We start from the raw sequence: 25,561 nt of genomic DNA, 5'->3' as shown, positions 1-25,561 counted from the left end.
GCTCGTCAGGGCAAATCTTTTGAGCCCAAACACGTTGGAATTATAATGAGTAGATTAGGAGTTCTAGTGACCAAATCCTGACTCCATCATGAGACCCTGGACTTTATCTAGATTGATGATGCTCGTCAGGGCAAATCTATTGAGCCCAAACACGATGAGGTTATGATGAGTAGTTTAGGAGTTCTGGTGACCAACTCCTGACTCCATCATGAGACCCTGAACATCATCTAGATTGATGGTGCTCGTGAGGGCAAATCTATTGAGCCCAAACACGATGGAGTTATGATGAGTAGATTAGGAGTTCTGGTGACCAACTCCTGACTCCATCATGAGACCCTGGACCTCATCTAGATCGATGGTGCTCATCAGGGCAAATCTTTTGAGCCCAAACACGTTGGAGTTATGATGAGTAGATTAGGAGTTCTGGTGACCAACTCCTGACTCCATCATGAGACCCTGGACCTCATCTAGATCGATGGTGCTCATCAGGGCAAATCTTTTGAGCCCAAACACGTTGGAATTATAATGAGTAGATTAGGAGTTCTAGTGACCAACTCCTGACTCCATCATGAGACCCTGGACTTTATCTAGATTGATGATGCTCGTCAGGGCAAATCTATTGAGCCCGAACACGATGAGGTTATGATGAGTAGATTAGGAGTTCTGGTGACCAACTCCTGACTCCATCATGAGACCCTGGGCCTCATCTAGATCGATGGTGTTCATCAGGGCAAATCTATTGAGCCCAAACACGATGGAGTTATGATGAGTAGATTAGGAGTTCTGGTAACCAGCTCCTGACTCCATCATGAGACCCTGGACTTCATCTAGATTGATGGTGCTCATCAGGGTAAATCTATTGAGCCCAAACTCGATGGAGTTATGATGAGTAGATTAGGAGTTCTGGGGAGTTCTGGTGACCAACTCCTGACTCCGTCATGAGACCCTGGACCTCATCTAGATCGATGGTATTCGTCAGGGCAAATCTTTTGAGCCCAAGCACGATGGAGTTATGATGAGTAGATTAGGAGTTCTGGTGACCAGCTCCTGACTCCATCATGAGACCCTGGACCTCATCTAGATTGATGGTGCTCGTCAGGGCAACTCTATTGAACCCAAACACGATGGAGTTATGATGAGTAGATTAGGAGTTCTGGTGACCAGCTCCTGACTCCATCATGAGACCCTGGACCTCATCTAGATTGAAGGTGCTCGTCAGGGCAACTCTATTGAGCCCAAACACGATGGAGTTATGATGAGTAGAGTAGGAGTTCTGGTGACCAACTCCTGACTCCATCATGAGACCCTGGACCTCATCTAGATCGATGGTGCTCATCAGGGCAAATCTTTTGAGCCCAAACACGTTGGAATTATAATGAGTAGATTAGGAGTTCTAGTGACCAACTCCTGACTCCATCATGAGACCCTGGACTTTATCTAGATTGATGATGCTCGTCAGGGCAAATCTATTGAGCCCGAACACGATGAGGTTATGATGAGTAGTTTAGGAGTTCTGGTGACCAACTCCTGACTCCATCATGAGACCCTGGGCCTCATCTAGATCGATGGTGTTCATCAGGGCAAATCTGTTGAGCCCAAACACGATGGAGTTATGATGAGTAGATTAGGAGTTCTGGTGACCAGCTCCTGACTCCATCATGAGACCCTGGACCTCATCTAGATTGATGGTGCTCGTCAGGGCAACTCTATTGAACCCAAACACGATGGAGTTATGATGAGTAGATTAGGAGTTCTGGTGACCAGCTCCTGACTCCATCATGAGACCCTGGACCTCATCTAGATTGAAGGTGCTCATCAGGGCAACTCTGTTGAGCCCAAACACGATGAAATTATAATGAGTAGATTAGGAGTTCTAGTGACCAACTCCTGATTCCATCATGAGACCCTGGACCTCATCCGGGTCAAAAATAATAATGCAAACCCTAACGTAATTTCAAGTGAAAATGCGTTTTTCAGAAAATCGCAGCCAAATAACACTAGACCTTACTCATAGTGTTGTGTTCCTGCCGGTGAGTAAGGTTGCCAGAGCTCAACGAGGGGCGGGAGGGGGTTAGGGTCGGCAACGCGCATGTAACTCCTCTGGAGTTGCAGGCGTACATATGCGGGCCGTATGCTTGTTTGCCACCGACTTAGTATTAAAAAAAAAGTAACACTGAAAATCCATCAATAAGCGAGTCTGTTAGGCATACTGTAAAAAATGAACTTTTATTAAGATTTTCTAATCGCAGTATATAGCACTTCTCGGAACTCCGTAGCTGATTACGATCGCAACGAATGCCTGACAATCGAGCACAGGTCCGTCCTCTAAGCGCGCTCCGCGCGGACTGAGAGCGGGGCGTCGCTGCTGCGTGATTTATACGTGTTTTAAAAAAATATAAATTTACGGCAATGTAGGTCCCATAGTTAGGATTTTTTTTTTATAGGTTAACATAAAGTTACAGTTTGCTATAATATTATTTTTAAAGCAAAATATGCGTACAATTTGCGGAAATAAAATATAATAAAACCCTGTTTTCGCCAAAAAAATGAAGAAAACTCGGAAGGTATTTTATCAGTTTTTTCAAATGAAGCTTCGATTGTTAATCATTCCAGCCCCTCGTACGAGATATGTTGAATCAAATTGTAGTCATTCATGTACCAAATGATTCTTGTATATAGCAAAATTGAGAACCGAAACGCCACATCTCACTGCAAAATTTGGAAAAGACTCCAAAAAAACCTCATTAAAAAAGAGGTTTAAAAGAGAAAATGAAAATTTGAACTGTTGGAGCCCCTAGTTTAGGAAACGATTATTTAAGTACGTTATCAGTTTTTGAATAAATACTAATAGTTACGTCGTAATCTTGAATGAAAAAGGAAGCATTTTACAAAATACGCTCGTCTGTAGGAATAAGGACTCTTAAGGTGCGCCAACAGATACAAGAAAGGTGTTAGAGGTATTTTTACTGTGATCGCACATTCCCTGGAGTCTAAATTTGGTAGTCAAAAAACGGCCTTGAATGTTTGAAATTTCGATAGTCATTTTGGAACTCAGGGGTTGAACACGATTCAATTGTTTCTAAAACATATTTCTCAGAAGACGCACTTATGCCATGAGGAACTTTAACCAAATGACAATATGCTTTGTCAGTTTTACACTTGTAAGTTACCATGGATGGCGTCTTGAGTCTTGACATACAGGCATGGAGGGTGAACAAATTAGGAATATCATTTCTATTTGTTGAAAACTAGCACAATTGTAATAATATTTATAGCTGAATTTATTTTTGAAATGTTCCGTTTTCGTTTTCATCTGCTTAGATTTAAGTCGGATGTCATCATTAGTCCTTAAGGCGGTGTGGTTAAAGGGCATTTCTATTTAAAGTTGGATTTTAGATTTTGGAATTTTTATAGTAGTTTCCCCTCACAATTACGCGCTGTTTCGATCGTAATACGAGAAAACAAGTGTCCCCGAATTTTCATATATTTTTTTGTTTGTCCGTTTTGTTACGGTCATAGTAGATTGTATGGAAAATGCGGATGTAGTGTAGGGACGTCCGGCCGGAAATAGACGGGCTGTCGATCACGTGTCGCGTTCATTCGCCCAATTGTCTGGAGTTGGAGCTGCAGGTTACTGTCCCGGCATTCCCACATTCCCATCTCCTTGTTTTCCTGCAGAACAGAAGGACATCTTGAAGTTCGACGTCCTTTAGATCGTTCTCTTTCAGTATGTCTCTACTGAATGTTTTATATCGCGGTGCCGCATAAATAATACATTCTGCTAGTAAGTATAAGCTAGTCTCCTCCTTGCCACAGTGTGAACAGGAGGCGTCTCTAATTTCCATTATCTTAAGATGTCTGTGGAGTTACCAGTAATGACCCGTCAGTAGTCTCTGACTGCACTTACCTAGTTTCAGAAGATGGTACCCCTGTGATCTATACCTTTAATCATCATCTTCGACTGTCTGCATCCAGTCTCTTCTTTCCAATTTCTCTGTGCTTCCTTCTCTTACCTTCTCTATGACTCCCTTCGTGACATAGGCAGAGCCTGCTCCGGACCCATATATTCCGTCTCCGCCCCCATCCATGGAAAATGTAACCAAATGGACCAAAAAAATTGGAGACTGATTTCTCAATCAAAATGGAAAAAGCTCGTGATTCTGAGTAGAAATATTATAAAAATTCCTAACACTAACACGAAAGTTGGTGGTACAATTTTAAATAGAAATGCCCTAAAACCAGCGGTGGCATCATGGTTCCATTTTTATCACTTGTCACTATGCCCGTCACTTTTGCGCTTACATACTTGTTAGAACGTGACAGGCATGGTGACAAATGATAAATTGCCGACCATCTTAGCCCTACAGGGCAGCGTAAAAGGTACTTAATAAGTGCAAGCACCCCCGACAACTATTTATTGTTATCATACGTACGATAGTGTAAAGGGAATACTCATTAGGACAGGAGTTCTAAAGCGCGTTTCATATCAGGACCGCCCATGCGCCTTAATAAGTATTGATGATTAAGTTATTCTATAAGTCAATCTGTTTTGTTCGTAAGAATGTATTCATTTACCTTAATAAAATGGTTTTTAATATTGCTTTGCCTTTTATTTATATCAACAAATATGACTAGTATGACAACAAATGTATATAAATCCCTTATCACATAAAATCTTTTTTTAATTTTATAAATTACATGTACAGTCTTGCGCACCATTGTACTGCCATCTGCTCTCGCCATCAACCTCCACACACTTAGTCTTATTTTCTTTGGTGAGTTTTGTTAAATGATGGTTGACATTGTAAGCAGCTGCTGGCCATAAATGTTCAGGAGTTTCTGTGTATATTATTTTTACTAGATCCATCTCTGTAAGTTGCTTCTCTGCATTTGCTTTTAGTGCGTCCAAAATTTGCTTCTCCCTTTGGTTTCTGTGTGATATGTAAAATTCTATTTTTTGGATTGGGTCCTGTAACATAATTAACAAAATATATATGAAGAGTTTAAAATTAAATGTTCTCAGGAGTCAGTCCTAGAGAAAAGCTCTAGAGATATCAATTGTGTTGTTTCCAAGCAAAAAAGTCCCACTTTGTCACTTTCCATAAGTATAGGTACTTTGATGACTTTGACAGGTTATTATAAAGATACAAGCAAATGTCATCCTTATGGTAATGACAAAGTGTGAGCTTCTTCAATACAATGTTTTTCTTTTTTTCAATTTAAGCACAAAGGCACAATCATAACACAGCATAAAAGTAAAGACAAAACAATATGTGAAAGAATAATGAATGAATTAGCTAAGCCTTAACCCTTTTCCAGGCAAAGTATGATTTATCGACCACAGGAACTTTAGGATTCCGATTTAAGGTTCAAATTAGAATACCCTTCAGGAAATGTTACTTGTCTTCAAATGAATCATCAAAGCTGGATTTTTTGGGAAAACCTTGTAGATTGTGTGTGCGGCCTGGAAAAGGGTTAACTCTGTATATTACTCAAAAACATACCTCAACAACATTTCCATGCCCTGGATAAATGACACTAGGCCTTAAATCCAGTATCTTATTCAAGCTCTGCATGTATGTATACAAATCCTCAAACACCGCAGTGCCCTCACCAAGTATACAATCCCCAGAAAACAGCACATTCTCCTCAAGCAAGGTTGCTATTACATGGTCAGTTGTGTGGCCGGGTGTGTGGTGTATTTTGATTGTGGCACCTTCTACTGTTAGTTCTTGGCCGTCTGAGAGCCATTGGAGGGGTATTGAGGGGGGTAGCTCCTTGTCAGGTGCATCTTCTGGGGATCTTTTGTGCTTCCAAATTTTGGCATGATCTAAAAGTAAAAAATCTTTTTTAAAGATTGAGAAAAAAACAACATGGAGACATGTCTGCAAACAGTCACATATGTAACAGGAGTTATTACTGAATAGATTTTTTGAGACCAATACAATTCGGCTGGCACTGTAACTTGACATTATTGTAAGACATGCTGCCATTTACACTGCTACTCAAGTACTAATATAGGGCAGTGAGTAGTGTATGGTAGAATGGACATTAAAGTGTGTCCAAAAATGTAAATGGTTTATTTACTTGCAATAGTCCCATATAAGTTCTCCACTCCCCCAATATGATCATGATGCCAGTGAGTAACCACAATGTGCTCTATGTTCACCTTATTACACTTCAGGACATTGGCTAGGTTTCTCTGATACTCTTCTACATCTTTATCTCCTGTGTCTAGCAAGATCCGGCTGAAAAAAGATGGTTAAATTGATAAAAACCACATTATTGTTCACAGACTAACCACTGAATATGAACAAAAACATAAATAATCTTATCTTGTCTAATTTCTCTAAAACTGAAACTTGTCACATCATGAAACTAATAGTTTTGAGTGAGTACATGATTGAAAAAAGTTAGACAAACAACAATCTTTCTGAACCTACGCATTCACTGCCACCGACACATATATGCGTTCACCGTCATATAAGTTTGTTCCTAGGCCACGCCCCCTGGCAGTGAATGCGTTAAGTTTAAAGTTTATAATTATATAGTCAATAACTCTGATTATTGGTTTGTCGCTTATCTATCACATTAGGCTAAACCTGTAATGATAGATTTAAGTTTTATTAATAAATAAAAAATAAAATAAAATAAAAATCATTTATTTCAGACCTTGGTCCATACAGTGTTAGTACGACTTACTCTAAAAAATTATATTAAATTATTATTGAAATAAATTAAACTTACGATATTTAAGGGCTTAAACTTACAATATTTTTGGGTTTAAAACTGGAGCCAGGCACATACACCAGTAATAACTACATACACTCATGCGAGTTGTGTGTATGTAGCTACCACTGAGTGTACCCTGGTCCAGTGCACAAGAAGCTGACTGTCAAGCCTGTCAGCTATAATTGCCAGGAGACTGTTGCGGCTGCCCCGCAGGCGCCGCAGCGCGGCCGCGCAGCGCGCGCGCATGATGGCCTGGAACCCGTCCACGCGCGCATCCGCGAACATCCCGGACGCGCTGCACCAGCGAGGCAACCGCAACAGTGCCCTGAAGGCATTGTTGTATTGGATGCGTAGGTCGCTTAGCGACCTTTGCGTATAGCTGGTCCATAGTGCACATGTATAGAAGGTAGTGCAAAAAGCTCGAAACAATGTTATTTTTACTGGCGCGGTGCAACGCCTAAATCTATGTGCCAGCATATTTGCTCTAGTCGCCAGCGCCCTACGCTCCCTTTTTATATCCTCGTCATCCTTCATATTATCACACACTACATGTCCTAGGTACTTAAATACAGATACCTGTTTTAAAGGGACGCCATTAAGCAATACTGGGGGAAAATCATCCTTACATTTATTACTATGCTTAAAAATCATATATTCACTTTTAGTACAGTTATATTTAAGGCCATGACTAATAGCATATTGCTCACATACATTTAGCAATTTCCTAAGCCCTCCTACCGAGGGGCTCAACAGCACCATATCGTCTGCATAACTAATGTTATTGAAACTAGTGTCTTGTATGCGACAGCCAACATGCATGCTGCTGAGCCTCTCGATAAGTGCATTTATATATATGTTAAACAATTTAGGGGAACTTAACCCACCCTGATAACTAACCCACCCATTAATAAATAAATAAATAAAATAAAGTTTTTAGATGATTTGATTACTTTATGTTGAATATATTCAAGAAAAAGCTAACTAGGATTGACAAAGAACAAAGGTCATTGTAAAACACAATAAAGTCTTACTTGCTTCCAGTACCAATTAGGTAAGTATTTGTGCCCTGTAGCGTCATATGTCCCGGATTACAGCCAAGGATCCTAATCACCCGATTCGAAAGAGTAGTGACCGGTGGTATTGAAGCCATTGCTGTAACAACTTTGGCTAAAAGTAAAAAAAAAATAACTTATTACTTCAAGATTGTAGCAATAGGACCACGAATCGTAAAGGTGGCGACTGACTTGTAACATTTGCTTGTAATGTATCGTTCACGGCGATCGTTACAAGTCAGTCGCCGCCTTTGTAACACTCAAAGGGATTCGCGTAAAAACCGACAGCCGAGTGGAGCACGCGGTGCTCGCGTCGAGCGGCTCGGCTCGCTGCACTGACTGTTGTAATGCTCCGGTTGTATCACGTTACATTACACCGAAATGTTACAAGTCAGTCGCCACCTTAATGAGTGATAATGATATTAATACAGATAATATGGACCTGAATTAGTGTTAAACTGATAATATTTCGTCCAATAATAATACAAAAGTAAAAATATAAAGTGATAAGATGCTACGGATGCCATAATATTGAAGAAACGTACTAAGGAACACCATTTCAACCTTATATTTATGAATTAGTTAGGCTTGTCTACTCAGGTGTTGCAATTGTATTCAAATAATATAAGGAAAATTTACGCACAAAATAAATGTAAACATTAAACAACCCAGATTGCTTAGAATATTTTTTTTCAAAAACACTTCCCCAACCCAATTCCCTTCAACGTCATGAACGTCAACGAAACGAACTCAACGTCATTTTGCTCATTTTGTCATCTCGTATGACATGTGTCACTTTGTCTCGAGAATGTTTATGGTGCTGTTAAAAACGCTCGAATTTATATGTTCAGGCCAAATTACTAGCTTTCACATAGATGGTAGGATCAACTAGATGTGCTACACGCGTGCGCCCGTGAGGGACACAATATACGCAATGCACCAAATTAAAAACACCTTTTAACATTCGTGACAACATACCAAAAACCAACTACGTAATTTGGTTGGGTTATTTGTTGCCCACCATGCCGTACAAAAATTTACAGTGAAAAATAAATAAAAATTGACTATGACAGGGACAAACAATCATAGCGCTTTCTCTGCTCCTCGTACTGAAAGTTCCGTAAGAGCATCTTGTTCGGTCATCTGCCAGCTCTATTATTTCATCTCTATACATATTGTACCTCTATGAGCTTTCAATATATTTAAAGAACGGCGTCCACAGATGGTATGGAAGGCACTAAGACATTCGTGTTGCCAAAGAGCATATAATCACTACGTTCTAATCGTGCGTCTTGCATTCGTGGCGTAGACAAATATTGTGACAGTGCTGTCAATTTTTAAATTATCGCTGTTGTTGGTTAGATTATTGTTAATAATGGCTAGAACACTATCAAGAATAATTAAGACTACGAGAGCATCATTAGGTAAGTAGAAGTCATAATCATCCACCATCAATGACTGTTTATCATGGTATGGCGAGAAGTTGTTGTCAAAAAGCAAATGGTAAAAACATGCCAAAAAGGTAAAAACATGCTTTATTAGGTATCAAAATCCGATAGAGCCAGTAGGGTAAAACTCGTCCTTTGGGCGCTCTCGGCTACGTTCGGCTTAGCGTTGGTACGAGCCTACGAGCAGTTATTAGGGTTGGCAAAACTTGGCGTTCCTTTGCGTGTACAACCACATATAAGATAATGACTGGCATATGACTGGGCACTAGTTAACGTCAAATAGTCTAAATAAATAGTACCATACGTTAGAAAGGGACAACATGAATCGTCTCTGAATCACTGGCAAACTTCGGTTTTGTAGGAAGTTTCATTTCTGTACGGTAAAACTATTATTTTTTCTGTGACAGAGCTACCTTCACATTGAAATATTAGCATTATAATAATCTCTCTGTCTAATATGATATAATGTTTGAGCGAGACAACGGTATGTGCGTATTATAGCGACATCCCGCTCGCTCATCGGAGCGACGTGCGAATTGCATCCAGTATGATAACCGCCATAACATAAACCACTATATGAGTCCACGGCCGGCAAAACGTCCCACTTATTCGCTTGCCTGTTGCAATAAGGACGTTTTGACAGGTTATTCGTGTAAAGATACAAACAAATCTCGTCCTTATGGCACGCGACAAAGTGGGACAAAGAAAGGCAAACAGTGAACTTGTTGCTTTATAAAACGCGGCCCTGCTAATTGCATTTTTGTACAGTCCAGGTATCGAATATCGATACGGACTAAGTGCCAAAAATATGTATACACGACCTTATTGCCTATATATTAAGGTATTGTATACATATTTTTGCCACTTTTTCCGTATCGATATTTAATACCTTGACCGTAGTATAATAAAGTACTATGACTAACCTCATGGCCTTCATATAATTATTTCAGGAGATACTATCCCTTTCGCGAGCAGCAATTATTTGTCAGTGCGATTCCAGCAGACGACAGGGAAACAACAGGGTGGACCGCTTTGTGACAGCGACAGAATTTATACGAATTTGTATGGCAGGCACGACTGGCGACTTGCAGGTGCCTTATGTCGGGGTGATTGGTACTTGACTAAAGAGATCATCTTAAAGGGCCCTGACTGGATTATTAGTTAGTACTTTAAAATATCTTGCTGTTCCTAATCCAATATATAGGGTATCTCACTCAATAAAGCCTGCGTATGTGAAATAAAATTCTCAATTTCTTAGATGAAATGAAGACTTCAGGCCTTCGAGGCCGTGGTGGTGCGGGTTTCCCCACTGGCATGAAGTGGTCCTTCATGAAAAAACCATCTGATGGTCGTCCCAAGTACCTCGTCATAAATGCTGATGAGGGTGAGCCTGGCACGTGCAAGGACAGAGAGATTATACGCCATGACCCCCATAAGCTCATTGAAGGGGCCTTGCTCGCTGGTGCTGCTATAGGCGCACATGCTGCCTATATTTATATCAGAGGCGAGTTTTACAATGAAGCTAACATTCTTCAGATGGCGATTGCCGAGGTAAGCCTCAGCTCAAAACGACAGAAAAATATCCTCCGCTGCTGTAATAGTAACTACTGCTTGTCATTATTCATTTACCTGTAACACATTCTGACATAGCCCTTATATTAGAAACTAGCGCAAATGAGAAGTAGTTCCCAAGCTGTTCTTCCCTAACTACGAGCAGTAAAGTATACACACGAACAATTTTATCCCACATACACTTCTTGTAGGCCTACCAAGCGGGTCTCATTGGTAAGAATGCCTGCGGCTCTGGTTTTGACTACGATGTGTTTGTGCACCGCGGCGCTGGTGCTTATGTCTGTGGCGAGGAGACTGCCCTCATCGAGTCCATAGAGGGCAAACAGGGTAAACCACGGCTGAAGCCACCGTTCCCAGCGGACATTGGTCTTTTCGGATGCCCTACTACAGTGAACAATGTGGAAACTATTTCTTCGTCACCAGTAAGTTGAAAGTCTTCCTATTTTAGCATAACTCTAAATTTCATTTAATAACTACTTGTTGACCATTTATAGATCTTCTCGTTTGTTCTACTTTGTTAAAAATATAGTTGAGTCATCGTTTTGTCATCATGACCACCTTTCTTATCATTCGTCCCGTCTATAGGTATGTAGATTGATTGTCATAGCATTTACTGAATGTCCTCAGACGATCCTCCGACGCGGTGGGGCCTGGTATGCGTCACTCGGTCGACCACGTAACAATGGCACCAAGCTATTTAACATCTCAGGTCACGTGTGCACGCCATGCACCGTCGAGGAGGAGATGAGCATCCCGCTCAGACACTTGATCGAAATGCACGCTGGTGGTGTTTTGGGGGGATGGGATAACCTGTTGGCGGTTATTCCTGGAGGATCATCTTGTCCTCTTTTACCTAAACAGTAAGATCTTAAATGCTAATTTACTCGAAATCCATTAATACATTACCAGCACTGAGGTGTTCTAATTTTTAATGCTGAAACTTTATCTCCATTCTGGGGGGGGGGGGGTCGGACGTTATAGGTACTATCTCCAGAAGAATATGTTACTTTAAGTTACAGATTGGGTTAATTCAGAAACAATAATGATTTTGTTTTTTTCTTCCAGCATATGTGATACAGTACTTATGGACTACGACGCCATGGTGGCGGTGAATTCATCTTTCGGCACAGCAGCGATGATAGTTATGAACCAGCAGACTGACATAGTGAAAGCCATTGATCGGCTGCTCACGTTCTATGCACATGAGTCCTGTGGCCAGTGCACGCCTTGCCGCGAGGGTGTGGGCTGGATGAAGAAGATTATCCAAAGGTAAAGACTAAAGTAGAGTTAGTTGGCAGAAGTGAATTGCCAAGCAAGTGTTTTATAGATGTCGTGGCCAGATCTTAGAATTGATGCGTGATATACTTTATGATTAGTTGGTCATGGTAACATTATAAAAAAAGCATCAACCTAACCTAACCAATTTTAAGATGGCATATCATGAAATTATCAAAATCTATAATCATGCCACTACAATCTATAATCCTTCAAAAGTCTCAACCAACAGATAGCAGTAGCATCAATTTGCGACACGTTCGAAACGTCAATGTAACTAGAAATAGACTTACACGCATTTAAGCCATATTTAATAAATTTGTATTCGTCCGTATTATATTTTTCCTTAGAATGGTGTGCGGAAATGCTGCCTTGAAGGAAATCGACATGCTGTGGGAAATGTCTAAGCAGATTGAAGGTGAATTTCACATGAAGCTGATGAAGAAAAGAAATAAGGACTTAATTGAGTCGTTAAACCTCATGGGTAGCTCTAGTATAACTAGTTATTTTTTTCTTATTATAGGGCACACGATTTGTGCATTAGCTGACGGCGCTGCATGGCCGATCCAGGGCCTTATCCGCCACTTCAGACCCGAACTGGAGCGCCGTATTAATGAGTATGCCTGTTGCTTTGGCCCAAGCAAAGCTGAGCGCTGCTTTTAATACGCGTGTAAAAATCATGAACATTATAAGAACTTGAAAAGAATTTCGTAGCTAGTTCCATACGGCATCTTCAAATGTTGATGTCGATCAGATCAGAAGAGGTAGAGTTATTGTGTTTGAACAAAATCTTGTACTGGTTTGGTGATGTGCAATGGCAAACTCATCTAATTAAAAGAAATAAAACGATTAAATTTGTTTTTGTTTCATTAATTTCACTCAACGAAGTCTTTACATTGAAAGTAATAAAATTATGCGCCTACCACTTTATGTGCGGCAAAGTATGCGTAATGTGTAAATTGCGTAATCCGTGGATGGCTTTTTAGGGGATTACGCCTGATGAAATGCTACACGCAACGTTTCATGATTTGTTTTTCTATCATAAAAGGTATAGCGCTTATTTTTTACATGTTCATGCGACCAGCTGATGTTCTTACCACCGCGATATAACCGGCTGACGTTTTTATAAATTAACAACAGCATCTGAACTATCATTTGACAAAGTATCAAACGGGAGGCGATGACAATTGTTTTTAGGGTTCCGTAGCCAAATGGCAAAAAACGGAACCCTTATAGATTCGTCATGTCCGTCTGTCTGTCCGATTCTGTCACAGCCACTTTTTTCCGAAACTATAAAAGCTATACTGTTCAAACTTGGTAAGTAGATGTATCCTATGAACCGCATTATGATGTTTACACAAAAATAGAAAAAAAAAACAATAAATTTTGGGGGTTCCCCATACTTAGAACTGAAACTCAAAAAATCTTTTTTCGTCAAACCCATACGTGTGGGGTATCTATGGATAGGTCTTTAAAAATGATATTGTGGTTTCTAATATCATTTTTTTCTAAACTGAATAGTTTGCGCGAGAGACACTTCCAAATTGGTAAAAAGTGTCCCCCCCCCCCCCCCGTAACTTCTAAAATAACAGAATGAAAAATCTAAAAAAAATATATGATATACATTGCCATGCAAACTTCCACCGAAAATTGGTTCGAACGAGATCTAGTAAGTAGTAATACGTCATAAAAATTAAAAAAAAAATTTTTTTTCATCAAACCCATACATGTGGGGTATCTAGGGATAGGTCTTCAAAAATGATATTTAGGTTTCTAATATATTTTTTTTCTAAACTGAATAGTTTGCGCGAGAGACACTTCCAAAGTGATAAAATGTGTGTCCCCCCCCCCGTAACTTCTAAAATAACAGAAAGAAAAATCTAAAAAAAAATATATCATATACATTACCATGCAAACTTCCACCGAAAATTGGTTTGAACGAGATCTAGTAAGTAGTTTTTTTAATAAGTCATAAAATAAAAAATATTTTTTTTTTCATCAAACCCATACGTGTGGGGTATCTACGGATAGGTCTTCAAAAATGATATTGAGGTTTCTAATATCATTTTTTTCTAAACTGAATAGTTTGCGCGAGAGACACTTCCAATCTGAGAGATCTAGTAAGTAGATTTTTTTAATACGTCATAAATGGTACGGAACCCTTCATGCGCGAGTCCGACTCGCACTTGGCCGCTTTTTTTGTTTTACGACGTGTTTCGGTGGCTGCCATTCATCAACCCACCAACGGAGCGGCGGCTCACGTCCACGAGGGTTCACCATACCTAGCCATTAACCACTACACGGGTTTTCAGCCGGGAGGCGATTGGTCATAGAAATTGTTCCTGGCTCGCGGTCTATAAGGATCACCGCCCTTGTGGCATCTTAAACTCAAGCGGGAACACATTAAGACGCGACGTCGCGTCGGATTTTCATACTGTGAACATAGTGTATTGTGTCCCGTTTTAATAATGTGTCAATAAATATCCTATATTATACTTATATTTAAATAGAGAGGTGCCTTACTCGTGCTCTACATTTGAAGAGTATATATCGAAATCCATATGTATAAATGCGTGTTCAGGGGACCTACCGTGAAAATCGAGATTCGCAAATTGCGGGGATCTTTCTCTTACTAACACTTTTCAGTAAGACGTTATTAGAGTGACAGAGAAAAATGCCTGGAATGAAAAAAAAAACCCGGTTATAGCCCTGACCCTGACTGACTCATCAACGTAGAGCAGAAACTATCAAAAAAGCTATAAACTTAAAACTTGTAAAAAAAATACTTAAATACAAGAAAACTGATTTCAGTGTTTTGAAAAATTCATCCCCTAAGAGGGTTAAAAAAGGGTTGAAAGTTTGTATCGGTATAAGCACGCAAAATTAAAATACATGAAAAGTCATTTCAGAGAGACCAAAAGGGGGTACAAGTGCTTAAGAATAAATTAGATGCGCACAATGCAAATTAAAACACTGAAATCACTTCTCAACACTGAAAACTTTATTGATGACTCTGGATACAGGCATTACCAGTTTTTTCAACTGCCTGCCTGCTTTACAAATAATAATAAAGTGTGGATTGGGGTTTAACATTTTTTTGAGTAGGAACTTGATACTTTGTAAAAAGGCATGTTATTAGAAAACAAGAAAAGTCATATCAGCGTTTTAGTACATTCATCCCCTGAGGTGGTGAAAAAGGGGTTGAAAGTATTGATACAAGAAAAGTTATTTCAGCGTTTTTAAAAAATTCAGACGGGTCGTCAAAACAGCAACCAAGATACAAATCCACGCGTACGAAGACGAAGTCGGCCGCGGGCAATAGCTATATGCATATGTCGATTCCTGACTACGCAGAGACTATAGAGCAGGGGTGGCCAACAGGTCGATCGCGACTGTTAGTCCAGTCGATCGTGGCAAGGCAAAAAATATAAATACGTAGACCAGCTTCATTTAAGGTTTCAAGAATTATGTAATTGGTAGATCGCACAGGGTTTCGTTAGTGAACAGGAGATCTTGGGTCTAATCAAGTTGGCCACCCCTGCTATAGAGCCTCCTTGATAAACGCGAATGCTGGCTAGTTAATTTTTACTTTGATGTCATCGCATCTCTGATAGTCCTTGGTTATTGACAAACTATGACAGAAGCAGAATTCAAGAAAAACCGAGAAGAAATGTCGCTAAAAGAAATTATTTCACTATAACGTTTACTCACTATATAGATTTTTTGGAAAATGGTAAGTCTTATAATATACGTAGGTATCTACGAAAAAACACACTCATAATAATACCCCGGCTCAAAATAAATGTGTTACCGTTAAAATGTTGCATCAATTTTTCACATGCAACTAATACTTATCGAGACAGTTGTAACAACCCCAAACAATTAGTTTGCGTTGTTTTATTCATTTTTATCACAGAGTTCCCATGGCCATTTTTTGTATTCATCATCAGATCAGCTCCATGTCATCATAAAGTTGCATTGTCATCCGATTTACATATGTATGCAAGATTTCATCTAAATCGAGAAATGGGCCAAATTGAACTTAGTAGTTTTGTTTTGTGTAATTGTACTTATTAGTTTGTAAGCTTTATTGTGTACTTTTATTATATACCTATATTTAAACTTTTTGAATAAACGTCTTTATTATTATTATTATTATAACTTCTAAGATGTAACCCAAAAAACAACAACAACAAACACAGATAGTTAAATATGTAAAAACTAAAAATTTTCAGTCCTACAAACTGCAATCTTTTTTTTTGATAGGCACAGAAAAAAGGTGGTTAGGAAAAATGTTGCATAATGTTGTTCAACTGGCCGGCTTTATAAGCGGCGATTTATTTACCGTGCGCACCAGGCCAGAGACTCGTATGCTGAGTCATACGTTTTAGCCAAAAACGGTTTGTATGGTGGCCGGCGTATTGTGTACGCTCGACGGGTCTTGGACTCTTGGCCATTAATGGGTTAAAATAGCTAGCCAGTGTGTAAAGTTTGGACTAAATTCTTTAAGTCTTATTGTTAATAGAAGCGACTACTACCGTCGGTCATCCACCATTCTCGATAATGTTAGAAGTTTAAAACAATTAATACAATAATGACTTTGATATTGATTAATAGAACAAACAATCAACACATAGCCCGCGTAAATTTTAATTGTAACTGTGTGGCCATTTCCTTATCCGGTATGTTTGAATCGCTATTATACACGCCTAAATAGGGCTAAGCCAAAAAACTTGTATCTGAACGAAAGAAACTCATTAAAAAAGTCCTCAGCATATGTTTGGAATGACAGCTCCCTGATTTTTGGTCAGTTTTGTAAAAATGGCTGGTGCATTAGCGCGAGTTATTCAGGGAACGAAGGCTCACTTGGGTAAATAGACTCAAAACTGTTTAGCAAAGCTTTCGTTTCCTCAGTAGAAGCCACTAGGGTAGTCACAGCCTCTGTGATCGCTGTGTGAAATTGTAGCAGTTTAGTGCGTAGTGCTGAATCTTACATAATGTTGACGTCTTGTGGTGTTTTCCAGGTGTAGTTGGCCCGCTGGTGAGCGTCAACAATGTGCCCGTGCGATTCCAGCAGACGCAAGCTCCGCCACAAAAGGCGAAGTATGGGCCTCTGGCAGATGCCGACAGGGTTTTCACAAACTTGTACGGTAGACACGACTGGCGACTGAAGGGCGCCCTGAGTCGCGGCGATTGGTACTTGACTAAAGAGATTATTCTGAAGGGAACTGACTGGATTGTTAGTAAGTAGCTTAATAAAATGCCAAAAGTTATATCCATATAGTTTGAAAATTAATTGAGTCGCTTTTTACTGCCTCATATTTTGATGAAGTATGTAGGAGTGTAGTAATAAATCTTTAACTAAATTCTCTATTCCCAGATGAAATGAAGACCTCAGGTCTCCGTGGCCGCGGAGGCGCCGGTTTCCCTACTGGTATGAAATGGTCCTTCATGAACAAGCCCTCTGATGGCCGTCCCAAATACCTGGTAGTGAATGCTGATGAGGGTGAGCCAGGCACTTGCAAGGACCGTGAGATCATGCGCCATGACCCGCACAAGCTGGTTGAGGGGTGTCTGATTGCTGGAGCCTGTATGGGTGCACAGGCTGCCTATATTTACATCAGAGGAGAGTTTTACAATGAGGCTAGCAACCTGCAGGTGGCCATTGCTGAGGTAAGAGAAACTTTGAATCATCATACTTGATGTAAGAACAATTTTGAAGACAATCCCACTTTAGTAATTATTTGTGGCTTTCCATCAGAGAAGGAACCTCATGCTTCATATGCATAAGGATCTTTCCATCAGAAAAGTGTCCTTGATGCTTCTCTTAAGGGAAGCTACATTTTATTTAGGATTACAAAATTGAATGCAAACAACTTTTTCATCATAACTATTAATATTAATTAATAGAAGTATGTACAGCATGGCATTAGATACAATTATAATTATGGCTAATGGTAATTAGTAATGGTCATTACCTTTCCTCATGAGCTGTAGTAAAAGTGTTCTATTGTCTTCAAAATTAAACAACACGTCTGATGGAGTAAAGTCAGTTTGTATTGTACATATATTCTGCTCTGTGATTACTGAATAACTTAAGTTGGACCTTTATATGGTATGACTGACAGATTGCATAGTATTTACTAGTGGAATAGAGAAATTACTGTCAATAATCATTAGTAATAGTCATAACAAATTTACTCTTTTAGCTTAATTAGCAAACTGGATTCAATTGTTCTGAGAAAATTATCATCATGCAATGATTGCTCCATTGGCTTACAATCAATAATACAATGATAGGTTCTAAAGGAAAGGATATACCCAAACTTAATAGTTTTTTTTCTTTGATAATAATTACTGAACTTGCTAAACTTAACATTTTTGGTGAATTATCTCAATGAGATTATATTTCTCCTATCAATGTAAACAAAACTTACCATTTATTACCAATTACAAAAATAGGATGTTTCTGTATGGTGAGGACATAAAATCTGATAATGACATTGAACAGGTATTCTGAAACAGGTTGACAATCATACATTTTAAACATAGTAAAAAATAATGCTCCTTTCCCTATTGATTGCATTCTCCAGCACCAAGTGACTCAGATCAAAATGTTCAGAATCAATTTTGTCATAAATGTTTTGCACAAAATAATGGTCACAAAACTTTTATATTTTTCCAGGCCTACCAAGCAGGTCTCATTGGTAAGAACGCCTGCGGCTCCGGCTACGACTTTGACGTGTTCGTCCAGCGTGGAGCTGGTGCCTACATCTGCGGTGAAGAGACTGCCCTTATTGAGTCCATTGAGGGAAAGCAGGGCAAGCCGAGGTTGAAGCCCCCATTCCCCGCTGACGTTGGCCTGTTTGGGTGTCCGACTACAGTCAATAATGTGGAGACTATTGCAGTTGCTCCAGTAAGTTATATCCTCTACTTAGTTGTCACACTCTTGCCTTAGTGGTCATCATATTATGGCCAGTGGCTAACTTTACAATCTGTCACCTTTCCTTCTGAACTGTAGCTCTTCTGCAACATTCATGGAGTGGATCCCAAAGTAATATAAAAAGTGTTAAAAGTGCCTTCATTGAATCCATTGAAGGCAAGCCGAGGCTGAAGTCCCCGTTCCCCGCTGATGTTGGCTTGTTAGGGCTAATCATTTCAGTCTCAAAAAAGGAACGATTTTTCGGCGCCAATTGTTGACTTCTTTTAGGAATATCGAAGGAAAGAAGGCACTAGCAACAAAAGGAAGCAAAATCTGAAGAGTTTTGAGTGTTATTGCGTGTTTATCAACACTTGGTAAAGCGGAAGTGCTGATGAACGCTATAAAATAATGGCACACTGAATTGTTTTGTGTTTTTTTTTTTATTAACACGTTGAATACCGCACTGTAATTTTGCATACAAAAATGAGTCATCTCTGTGCCGCGTGGCAGCCAAAGGCTTAGGATAGTTCAGAAGATTGCAGTAAAATAACCTTTTTCAATTGTGTTTTATCAGGGCCGATTACGAATTTATTTAATTCAATAATTTCTTCCGTCTTCCAGACAATCCTCCGCCGCGGCGGCGCCTGGTTCGCGTCGTTCGGCCGCCAGCGTAACTCCGGCACCAAGCTGTTCAACATCTCCGGGCACGTCAACACGCCCTGCACCGTTGAGGAGGAGATGAGCATCCCTCTGAAGGAGCTGCTTGAGAGACACGCTGGTGGCATCATTGGAGGCTGGGATAATCTGTTGGCAGTTATCCCTGGAGGGTCTTCCACCCCGCTCATCCCTAAAGAGTAAGTTCTATATATTTCCCTCATTTTCCTTGAGGCGTCGCGAACCGGTAGGCTCCCATTGCGGGCACGTTACCCAGTTTTTTTCTTCTAGCTTTTCCCTGCAATTTTGCACAGGGTGAATTTGCCAATGTAATATATGTAGTAGTTTTTTGGGGCTACTTATACATTGACATCTACTTTTGCAAGAGAGTTGCAATTAAATAACAACATAAAAGTAGGAGGCATCATCAGGGACTGGGATAATCTGTTGGCAGTTATCCCTGGAGGGTCTTCCACCCCGCTCATCCCTAAAGAGTAAGTTATATGTTACATAGTCAACACGGTTGAGGAAGAGTTGAGCATCCCACTGAGGGAAGTACTTGAGAGACACGCTGGTGGAATTATTGGTGGCTGGGATAATCTGTTGCCAGTTATTCTTGGAGGGTGGTCCACCCCGCTCATACCTAAAGAGTGAGTTTTTTATAGCAGGAGATCCATAATTTTTCACTTGTCGGAACGTTAGCTAGCAGCTTAGAGCTTAGCTGGAACAATTCCAATGGTGATTCAGATTTGGTCTATTTTAAAAATCTAAATTGTATTCTGCAAATAGGTCACAATTATTTATAGTCCCGCAATTTCTCCAAATTAGCACAATACTAGAAGAATATTTCGCGCGAGTGGTCTAATGCTACAAACTTGCATCTGTCATTAATTCTGCACTGAATATATTAAGCAATGCCTGTTTCATTTTCCAGCGTATGCGAGACAGTGCTAATGGACTTCGACGGCCTCGTAGCCGCCCAGACTTCCCTCGGCACCGCGGCCATCATCGTCATGAACAAAGAGACAGACATAGTCAAGGCCATAGCTCGCCTGCTCATGTTCTACGCACACGAGTCCTGTGGCCAATGTACTCCGTGCCGCGAGGGAGTAGGATGGATGAAGAAGATCATATACAGGTGAGTGTGAGCGAGACCACACGAGTCTTGCGGGCAATGCACCCCGTGCCGCGAGGGAGTGGGGTCGATGAAGAAGATAATATACACGTAAGAGTGTGAGCGAGACGGCATGACAGACAGACATAGTCAAGGCCATAGCCCGTCTGCTGCATGTTCGACGCACTCGAGCCCTGTGGTAATGCACCCCGTTCCGCGAGTGAGCAGGATGGATGAAGATCATATACAGGTAAGAGTGTGAGCAGGATGGCACAAACAAACAGAAATAGCCCATAAAATTGAAATGGGGTGGATGAAGAAGATCCTAGACAATAGTCGCAGGCAGCTTCTCTATTTAAACGTAATCCCCATTCCTCATCCGTTCCGTAGTCCGTCTCTAGATATTGGAATGTGTCATGTAAAATATTTTTACTTTAATTTACTGTATATTCCGATTTCTTGATTATTATATTATAAGACTTAGGAGCGAAAAACAAATTCCATGCATATTTTAAAAAGCTCTTCCTGAATTGATTCATTTTACATTTTATATTCTTTTAACAGGATACTGCTACAACAATAAACAGTATAAATGGTTATCAACGTACCTAATGTTATTTAAATCATTTTATGAATATATTTTTTCAGATTCGTTGACGGCAACGCTTCACCGAAAGAAATCGATATGCTGTGGGAGCTTTCCAAACAGATTGAAGGTGAGTTTATTTATATTAGTACCCGCAGTTATAATATTCAACTCTATTGTCAGCTATTATAGTTCAAATTTAAACTAAATATTTTTATGACATGCGTTAAGGGGTCATCAAAGTTTTAGTTTTTTTATATTTAGCAATTGCCATAAAATTTACTCTGAAAATAGACTGTGAGGGTACATTCTGAGCAAAACATTAACAGGTTAAAGTTGGCTCGCTAGAAGAAAATCACGAAAACTTGTTTAATTTTTTTTTATTTTGAATTGTATAGGGTTACGATAGCATTATAATTTTAGCATTAAATAGCTAATGAGGGAATTGACTAGCAAAATTTTGGACAAAACTAAGTATTGATCGTATTAAGGAAAAACGTTAAAATCCGCGCGATAATCGCCGATGAAATGTTATTATGAAATGAAAGTTGCAAGCGATCAATATTGACTGACTGATCGAGGGCAATATAGGAAGTGTAGTAATTATAATAAATTTTGCCAGTAGGGGGAAACTAGAGCGTTCGGGCGTTTTCGGTTTCGTTCGGCTCAGCATTGCTCCGAGCAATTGTTAGGGTTGGCAATACTTGACGTTTTTTCGCGTGCATTACCACAGATAAGATAATTATTTGAATTTTGACAATCCTACATGGCCGAAAGTAGTTTCATATATCAGAAGGGACAACATGATTTGTCCTTGAATCGCTGTCAAACTTTGTTTTTGTAGGAAGTTTCCTTTCTGTACTGTAATATGTAATACTATCATTTGTTCTGTGATTTAGTGCATGGTCATACGACGATTTGAGGGTTGATTAATTCGTTATGATTGCAGGGCACACGATCTGCGCCCTGGCGGACGGCGCGGCGTGGCCCATCCAGGGCCTCATCCGGCACTTCCGGCCCGAGCTGGAGCGCCGCATGGCCGACCACGCCGCCCGCCACGGGCCCAGCAAGGCCGAGCGCTGCTACTAGACATCCAGACAGACATTAGGAAAATCACCGACGAGTCCCATCACCTCAAACCTTGTTCTATGCAAGGTCAGCTGCAGAGAAAAAGTACCCCCCTGCATACAAAATTTCTATGCAGGAGGGGTACCTTTTCTCTGCAGCTGACTGCCTGCCTACTTACCAAATTGACAGCTCACATGCCCCAAGTTGCCGAGCCGGGCCTACCGCGAACACCAAGTCTCTCAAATTTCGGGCATCTTTCTCTTTTACTCCGATTGCAATTAGAATGACAGAGATAGTAGCTCAAAATTTGCGAACTACGATTTTCGCGGTAGTAACCCTGTTAACCCTTTGAACGCCTCGCTTATAGTGCGCGGCGCGTCATCGTGAACCTTATCGGCATGCACGTCTTTGACCGTCAAAGGATTAGAGTACAAGATTGGCACAAAAGTAAGATGATTATTAGTAAATTAACCAACGAAACTGTCATTTTAGTATTTGGGATACATAATAGAACTTTACTGTGTTTTTATATCCCACGTACTAAAATTACTGTTAATAGACCAATCTACCCACTATCATTATAATACAAAAAACAGGTTGGGTTGTAATTTGGACCATGGAACTGACAATTTAGTATCTCGGACTTAAAACAAAGTTTAGGGTGGATTGTACAGTAAAACTATTAGCTTAGCATTCCTGCTTACTAATATGTACGCAAGGGTGCCAAGCAAATCGTTTTGATGCCGGTTTATGCTGAAATCTAGAAATATAAAACCGGTTTAATATAGCCACCATACAAAATGCGGGTATATGCAAGGAGATCCAATTTTCGCTCTTTAAAATTATAATTTTATACAGAATACTTTGTTTTGTAAATTATTACACATGTCTTCACATACGTGGGCCATGTAAAACTTACAAAGTATGATGGCAGAATAATCAGAATATGTTTCATTGATAAATATTGTCTCCTGGCCCTTGGGACAGAAAAACATGCAGAAATAATTGATTCCCAGGGGTTAATGGCGTTCACACTTGTAGTATAAGTTTTTTTTTATGTAATAAAAATCAGATTATAAAACATGTAATTTATTATTACAGACAGTTTAAAACAACAAAAGTTTTTAATTATTGGTCCGATCGGAATATAAAAAAAATCATTTCGAACCTTTTCGCCGCCATTGACTTGATATAAAGACTTCATATCAAGTCGTGGTTTTGGACAGGTTTGTAGACGTGGCGTTGATGACACTTTGATACTTCATTGACGTGGCGGCGAAAAGTTTAATAGCACCAAAATAACCTTATATCAACATTACCACTCACTACAGCTAAAATAAAATCAAAATAAATACTTTTGAATTCCACAGTATGATTTTGGAACATCGAAATAGTACCCAAAATAAACAAGTCTTCTGTTATCGAAAAGCAACCTAACGCTCATAAAAAATAAAACACATTTTTTTTATATTACCAATTGTCCTCCTCCTCTCAACCCTTTGACCGCCACTGTCGGCTATAGCTGACAAAGGTTACAATAAAAAATAAACTACTTACCCCTTTAATCATAAACGTCTACTAAAGTTGACAAGCCGCTAATAATCGTTTGTCCCTTTCCGACGTATTGGTATGATGGAAAGGGACAAAACGATTATTAGCGGCTTGTCAACTTTAGTAGACGTTTATGAATAAGGGGGTAGTTTTTATCAAGCATATACGTCTGGGAGCGATACAATGTTTTTATATTACATAAAAAATTGTAAAATTGTGTCACAGTACTCGAACTTACGACATTTCGGAACACCGGCCCGATTGCTCTTAACCTTTTTGAAGCCGATGACGGATTAATCCGTCGCAGACCACAGAGCAACATAGACCTACGCGCATATGCATAAAGTTCAATTTCAGTTTTGACTCTTCGGTGACGTGGAGTCCGAGTGACAGCTTTTGTATTTGACACGGCGTCGAAAAGGTTAACCACCTCAGCTAACGAAGCTTCACTAAACATTGATACATTCTAATAAAATCTACAATTGCGTGTTATATAAAATAGTGGGGGTTAAAACAGGCACGCACAGAACGCTATTTATGTTTTCCGAAATTCGCAGACTCATTCTCGGTCTATCATGACTAGATAGTTTATTTATCTTCGATTTTACGTCAATGCGATAAGATAGAAATTAGCCTACGTGGATTGTGACATGCGAAAATATGTTAAAACGCTTTATTATCCTTATTATACCAGTTAATGGGGTTTATATATATCTAATCTTGTTTCCGCTGAGCTTTTACGTTTCATTGTGTATGATTGATCTGAATATAATGGGGTATTTGACTCCAAAGTATTTCGACAGTGTCGACACATTCAAAGACGTGTACTTAGGGAAAGAACTGGGATAAAAAAAACCATTGGTCGCATACTATTGCTACTCACTCAAACGCCAAAATTTTCGAAATCTATCGATCTATGGTTAAAGACAAAAAATCACTTTGACGCCATATCTGGTCAAACAAAGTGACGATTGGAAGCAAATTGCTATACATTTGACTCTTGCTTCGTATGTACGTGAGATACAGAAGTTTTAGGACCCTATTCGTAACTTAAATTTGTTGATGGCTAGTAAAGTCTTCTTGGTAAAACATTGGACGATCAGTTTTAGGTGCCCTGGACTTTTAAAGGGTTACTCCGGTTTGGTTGTTGTTTTTACAGTAAACATTTTAAGACTCGAGTTGGTGGCATTATTTACGTGATAAGGTAGTTAAGCGTAATTTTTATTATTATAAATCAATTGAAAATAAAATGTTACTGTGATGCCGATTTATTATTTTTTATTAACCCTGTTATATCCATTTTAATTAGCTCAAGGCTAATTGACCGTAGAATGTTAAGAAGTAGCATTTCCAATTTTCCATGTTTTAAGAGGGTATTTTTTTGCTTTAAATATCAAGCGTGTTATTTCTGTTTCTGTTTTTCTCATTTTAATCGCAGTGTGTAAATCCAATATACGGTGATAAATTAAACCAAAAATCTAAATAATAAATTTATCCGAGTAATGATTAATTAAGAAGTTAGTTACACTTATTTATGACCCCGTAATTATTTTTGATAATTTACAAACATTACGAGACATGACATGA

General features: G+C 39.5%; 3 protein-coding genes across 7 annotated transcripts; 2 read left to right on the top strand and 1 right to left on the bottom strand.

Annotated features, from left to right (window-relative positions):
• Positions 1–4,588: 4,588 nt before the first annotated feature.
• On the bottom strand, positions 4,589–8,534 carry LOC133517576 (beta-lactamase-like protein 2 homolog). 4 transcript variants are annotated; one of them, XM_061850898.1, is made up of 5 exons: positions 8,428–8,534; positions 7,764–7,899; positions 6,088–6,248; positions 5,505–5,830; positions 4,589–4,969 (listed from the first exon to the last, which is right to left on the bottom strand). In XM_061850898.1, exons 2-5 carry the CDS (start codon positions 7,880–7,882, stop codon positions 4,688–4,690), a joined length of 888 nt encoding a protein of 295 aa, XP_061706882.1. In that variant the 5' UTR covers positions 7,883–7,899; positions 8,428–8,534; the 3' UTR covers positions 4,589–4,687. The 4 variants fall into 4 exon arrangements, with proteins under 4 accessions (XP_061706882.1, XP_061706883.1, XP_061706881.1 ...); XM_061850899.1 differs by having other exon boundaries at positions 8,496–8,517; XM_061850897.1 differs by having other exon boundaries at positions 8,330–8,489.
• A 7-nt stretch (positions 8,535–8,541) lies between these two features.
• LOC133517575 (NADH dehydrogenase [ubiquinone] flavoprotein 1, mitochondrial-like) lies at positions 8,542–12,900 on the top strand. Of its 2 annotated transcripts, XM_061850895.1 has the most exons (8): positions 8,542–9,208; positions 10,183–10,392; positions 10,491–10,783; positions 10,996–11,226; positions 11,432–11,664; positions 11,870–12,073; positions 12,430–12,497; positions 12,603–12,898. In XM_061850895.1, exons 1-8 carry the CDS (start codon positions 9,160–9,162, stop codon positions 12,740–12,742), a joined length of 1,428 nt encoding a protein of 475 aa, XP_061706879.1. In that variant the 5' UTR covers positions 8,542–9,159; the 3' UTR covers positions 12,743–12,898. The 2 variants fall into 2 exon arrangements, with proteins under 2 accessions (XP_061706879.1, XP_061706878.1); XM_061850894.1 differs by having other exon boundaries at positions 12,430–12,900.
• Positions 12,901–16,822: 3,922 nt separating this feature from the next.
• LOC133517574 (NADH dehydrogenase [ubiquinone] flavoprotein 1, mitochondrial-like) lies at positions 16,823–25,241 on the top strand. The gene is made up of 8 exons (XM_061850892.1): positions 16,823–16,949; positions 17,104–17,322; positions 17,460–17,752; positions 18,765–18,995; positions 19,623–19,855; positions 20,590–20,793; positions 21,418–21,485; positions 22,305–25,241. Exons 1-8 carry the CDS (start codon positions 16,901–16,903, stop codon positions 22,442–22,444), a joined length of 1,437 nt encoding a protein of 478 aa, XP_061706876.1. The 5' UTR covers positions 16,823–16,900; the 3' UTR covers positions 22,445–25,241.
• The last annotated feature ends 320 nt before the right edge of the window (positions 25,242–25,561 follow it).

Source organism: Cydia pomonella, chromosome 5 (genome assembly GCF_033807575.1).
Source record: "Cydia pomonella isolate Wapato2018A chromosome 5, ilCydPomo1, whole genome shotgun sequence".
Classification (NCBI taxonomy): domain Eukaryota; kingdom Metazoa; phylum Arthropoda; class Insecta; order Lepidoptera; family Tortricidae; genus Cydia; species Cydia pomonella.
Note: the sequence above shows the minus strand (reverse complement) of the source record. Positions and strands in the feature narration are given on the sequence as shown.